The sequence below is a fragment of the Silurus aristotelis genome (assembly GCF_946808225.1).
Source record: "Silurus aristotelis genome assembly, chromosome: 3".
NCBI classification, from domain to species: Eukaryota; Metazoa; Chordata; class Actinopteri; order Siluriformes; family Siluridae; genus Silurus; species Silurus aristotelis.
In genome coordinates this window covers 27,340,879-27,345,878 of record NC_139576.1, presented here as the reverse complement: position 1 = coordinate 27,345,878, position 5,000 = coordinate 27,340,879, and the positions used below count along the sequence as shown (strand labels likewise).

General features: G+C 37.4%; 1 protein-coding gene across 1 annotated transcript in view; it reads right to left on the bottom strand.

The window, feature by feature from the left end:
• galnt5 (polypeptide N-acetylgalactosaminyltransferase 5) overlaps positions 1 to 5,000 on the bottom strand; it is a 12,780-nt gene that overhangs the window by 5,169 nt on the left and 2,611 nt on the right. The window contains exons 2-6 of the mRNA XM_083537725.1: positions 3,208 to 3,374; positions 1,925 to 2,044; positions 1,390 to 1,525; positions 362 to 481; positions 1 to 67 (exon numbers count right to left, since the gene is read on the bottom strand). The exon at positions 1 to 67 is cut by the window's left edge and continues 51 nt beyond it. Coding sequence (XP_083393851.1) covers positions 1 to 67; positions 362 to 481; positions 1,390 to 1,525; positions 1,925 to 2,044; positions 3,208 to 3,374 — 610 coding nt within the window. The remainder of the gene's footprint in view (positions 68 to 361; positions 482 to 1,389; positions 1,526 to 1,924; positions 2,045 to 3,207; positions 3,375 to 5,000) is intronic.

Genomic DNA, 5,000 nt, shown 5'->3' with positions numbered 1-5,000 from the left:
ATATGCTCCCAGCTCATAAAAATACTTCCGGTCAATCGAGAACAGCCCCCCTGCCATCACTGGACACCTGAAAAATAAGGTCACAGCAAAATATGACATTTACACTAAAGGCGTATTGTAGATGCTTTGCATAAGGACAACTTACAATAATCTCATTTTTTACAGCTAAGCAGTTGAGGGCTAAGGGCTTTGCTCAAGGGCTCAGCACAAACAGCTTGTTGGCGCTGGGATTTGAACTAGCTGCGCTACCAGTTTTAGTTGCTACATGCCATGCAAACTCATCATGCATCTCTGCAAACAAAGCTACGTTATAAGCACCGCTCTCTCAAGTGTAAGTGAGAAATGCAATGATGATAATTACCTGAGGGGATCTGAGACTTTGATGTTGTTCTTACGGATGTAGTCAGTTGATAGTGTGCTCCAACCAAACACTAAAGGCCATTTGAAGATGCCTCTTTGGAAATTGTCCACCATCACATAACTGTAGACACAAACAATGCTCCGAATGTTTTACAACCTTGTGATTTCGTTTTTTGTTCGCATGGGTTCAAAAAGCTCGACCTTTACTTATAGCTACTCACTGTGTAATTCACCTCTAGGTGTGTGTGTGTAATTCACACACACACACACACACACACACACACACACACACACACACACACACACACACACACACACACACACACACACACACACACACGTCAATCATTCCAGACCCTTTTAAAGTATTCTTATATAACTCACTTATATAACTGCTATAACTCATTGTAAAGGTGGCAGAGCTCATAAGCCACATGTGTATAAGCTGGAAGCTCTGGCCCACTTAACATTGTGATGAGCCTAAACTGTACAATAACTTCTTTCTTTCTAACTAAAACACTAACCCTTAATATGGCAGTATTACAGATCTATCAGCAGTCCTTTATTTGCAGTCTGTTATTGTGGTTACAGTAAACGCTCCACAAATGGAAAAACTGAATATCTTCGCCACATTTAACACAAAACACTAAAACAAGAGAAATACTGTTTTACCTCCTGTTGACCTTCTGTAACTGAATCAAATTCACACACACACGAGCACACAAACTGAGAGAGAGGCAGTGCGGTAGATATACAATCTGTGATGCAATACGCTGCAGCACGCTATTTAGATAGCAGTAAAATGTTTATGAAACAAAGTGACCATATTGAACTTTTTATACCAAATGATAAAGAGATTAATAATACGAATATCTTATGTATTTTATCAACACCTAAAGAAAATCCCATCTGATTACGCATGGAAAACTTGGGAGTAATCATTTCCATGAACATTGCAACACACAAAAGTGGAGGGTTGGGGATTTCAAGCTGTGTATTTGCTTTTAGAAATCATTCAAGCCGTCTCACCTCATATCCTTGTCGTTGATGACCTCGATAACAGGACAAGCGACTTTCCTGCGGTCGATGTGCACTCGGTCCAGCAGCGGTTCCAACCAGCCAACGTTACACTCGATATGGGAGTCCAGAAATGTCAAGACATCACCTGAGTCACGCAAAGAATTAAAGAAACCAATAATGCAGCTCTAAACCGTGTATTTCTGTATGTGCAATTTTTTTTTTTACATTAGTTTATAAAAATGTATTAAATTATTATTATTTTATAACATTTAATAATATTTATTATTTCTTTAAAAAAAGTTGTTGTTTTTTATATTTTCCGTCAGAAATAATAGAAGTTATAAAAGCACTGACATACTGTACAATAACATATTCTATATAATTATAATAATAATATTCCAAATTTCTTTTGTGTTTTTTTTCCCACCAGTTTATCAGTTAGAGAAATATCCACACACACAGACAGTTTTACTTATACACACTTTACAACAATACAGTATGTGTATTGACATACAGATGCACATGTTTGCTTATGTGTGTTTACCCTTTGCCTCAGCAGCGCCGGCCAACCTCGCCCTGATCAGCCCGTGCCTCTCTTTGAGGCGGATGATCCGAACTTTGGGGTACTGTGCCATGTAGGCATCCAGCTTTTCCTTCAGGTAGTCTGCAGCACAAAACAGACAGAAACAAAAACTTACTTCTGTTTGCCACCATAACGGTACTCCAGAGTCCCTGGTTCGGTCCAAGGGTCGCTTTATTTCTGTGTGGAGTTTCACATATTCTGTATCTGTATAGGTTTTCTATGGGTTTCCTCCTATCACACAAAACAATCCTGTTGGGTAGACTGATTACTCTAAACTGCTCTTAGTCATGAATGTGTTTTTGCATGGCGTACAGTGATGGAAGGGCGTCCCATCCATTCTGGCTTTGCAGATTTGGCTCTGGATTAATCCAAACCAACCTTGACCAGGATATAGGTCTAATGCAAAGGAGTCATTAAACTCAACCTTTTTTTTGTTTAGTTATTGTTCATGCAAATCAGTTGTTAGTGTCATTCTTAAAATGAGTTCACGCTGTTGCAACAGAACCTGTTTGCCACTAGTGTTGAAAGAGTGGAAAATATAGTATGAGGATGACATAATATACGTAATCATGTCATTGGAAAACTTGTGTTGCAAGGGTATGATTTCCTAAATGACAGTTTCACTTTCTAAGAATCAGGCCAACTGTGTTGACACACACAAGGAATTTGGTTCCAGCTGTTAGTTACTCTCAAAATAACAGACATTAATAAAACTATGCATTCAGCTTGGACTATACAAGACAAAACAGACAATGTGAGACAATATAGACAGTATTAAATAGGAATACAGATTATATGACAGATCAGTTATGTACATAAAGTATAGTGTAGTGCAAATGACAGTATCGTGCGCCAGGTATGATAGGATTTCTGATGCAACAACATTAAAGTGTCTGGTACTGACACTCACATTCTGAAAAATAAGATTACACTACTGCTGTGACTACTGACAAGACAATATAAAGTTATATCTTCTTCTAGTTCTCACTTTAATTATGAACTGTTTTGCTCTAATAAACCGGTCCACCCTGATCATTCAACACACCTAGAGAAAAGAAAATGTCAAGGTACTCTGTCAGACTAAGACACCCCTAGTTGCTAACACTAACTACCCTTAATTGAATCTCTTTCTATATATAGATGTCTCTGTTCTGCACCTTGTAAAAGAATTCGGTTTGAACAGGCAAACATTGAGCACAAACGGAAACCCCTGCGATCAACCTCGGCGCTTTCTATCGACAAACCTTTTGTACTGCAGTCGTCCACCAGGAGAATCTCTGTGAGCAGGTGAGGTGGAGATCTGTTCAGCACGCTGTGGACAGATCGCAGCAGGGTGGACCAAACCTCGTCCACGAAGCAGAAGATCACGCTCGTTGTAGGAAGCTCGTCGTGAACTAGATTCTGCATGCATCTGAATCGGGAAAAAAAAAAGAATGTACGCTTAAACTACTACTAATACGACTACTACTACTAATAATAATAAAGTCGCAGCAGTCTAGAAGATAATACTAGAGTACAGTTACAATTTTGTGTCCGCCTGTGATTAAAAATACATGAAAATGAACAAAAACAAAAAGGGATCGTTAAAATTGTCCAATGAGGATCTTAAATCATCATAATTTATAATAATAAAAAAAATCATAACTATTAAAAACAATTGTTTTTTTTGTTTCCAGGAAAACATATGTAGATCACTTATGCTTCTGAAAAGCAATACTAAATAAAACAAATATGCAATTCTTAAACAAATAATAAACGATTCACACATTTTATTCAGATAATTTTTAACATCCTGCTCATAAGTTTACACCCCCTGGCTCTTATCATGTTGCCGTCTTGAAAAATCAGTCAATATTTGCACTTTTTTGGAACCATTGTATCCGGGTCCCTCAGTCATCCGATATGTGAAAAGTCACCGCTGGAAAGGCCTCAAATATGCTGGAGATGCCGGAAGACAAAATAATGTGCAGCTCCGGGAGAATTTTTGTTTTATCAAGGCTTGTTGATCCTCCAAAGACAAATATAGGACAATTGCAAAAAATTTAAATAAAATCAGCCAGTGATTATTTAGGTACCAGGTAACTTATATATTATTGTATCTTGTATAGTCACTTGTAAAAAAAAAAAAAAAAAAGCAACAAAATGCAATTTTTTATCCTTCTATCTTACTTTATTTTAATTATTAGATTTCTGCAGGACATATGTACACTTATGACCTTAACCGTATGTATTAAAAGATTTGTTTTATACGATATTAGAATAAATAAAAGCGAGGTAGATGGGACAGGCATTAAGCTGGTTTAAATCCTACCTGTCCAATCGTTACCATTTCGTAGATTTAAATGGAGAGCTATCCAGGATAATGCTAGTAAATTATGGCGTGCCACAAGGGTCAGTTCTGGGACCCCTGCTTTTTACAATATACATGCTTCCATTAGGAAATATTATTAGAAGGCATGGAATTAGCTTCCATTGTTATGCTGATGATACCCAGCTATATATTTCATCCAAACCAGGCGATACAGCTCAATTAGCTCGCATAACTGAGTGTGTTGAAGAAATAAGAGATTGGATGACCCATAACTTTCTGCTATTAAATCCTGATAAAACGGAGATTTTGCTCATCGGCCCAAAAAATTGTACACAGAAGCTCCAGCATCTCAGCCTGCATTTAGACGGTTGTTCTGTAACTACTAGTTCAACGGTAAAAGACCTGGGAGTTATTTTAGACAGCAACTTATCTTTTAAAAATCACATCAATCAAGTTACAAAAACAGCCTTCTTTCACCTTAGAAATATTTCTAAGCTAAGAAATATGTTATCTATATCTGATGCAGAGAAGCTCGTCCATGCGTTTATGACCTCTAGAATAGACTACTGTAATGCATTACTAGGTGGATGTCCTGCATCATTAATAAACAAGCTTCAGTTAGTTCAGAATGCCGCAGCAAGAGTTCTTACTAGGTCAAGAAAATACGATCATATAACCCCAATCTTATCGTCCCTACATTGGCTTCCTATTAAGTTTCGAATAGAC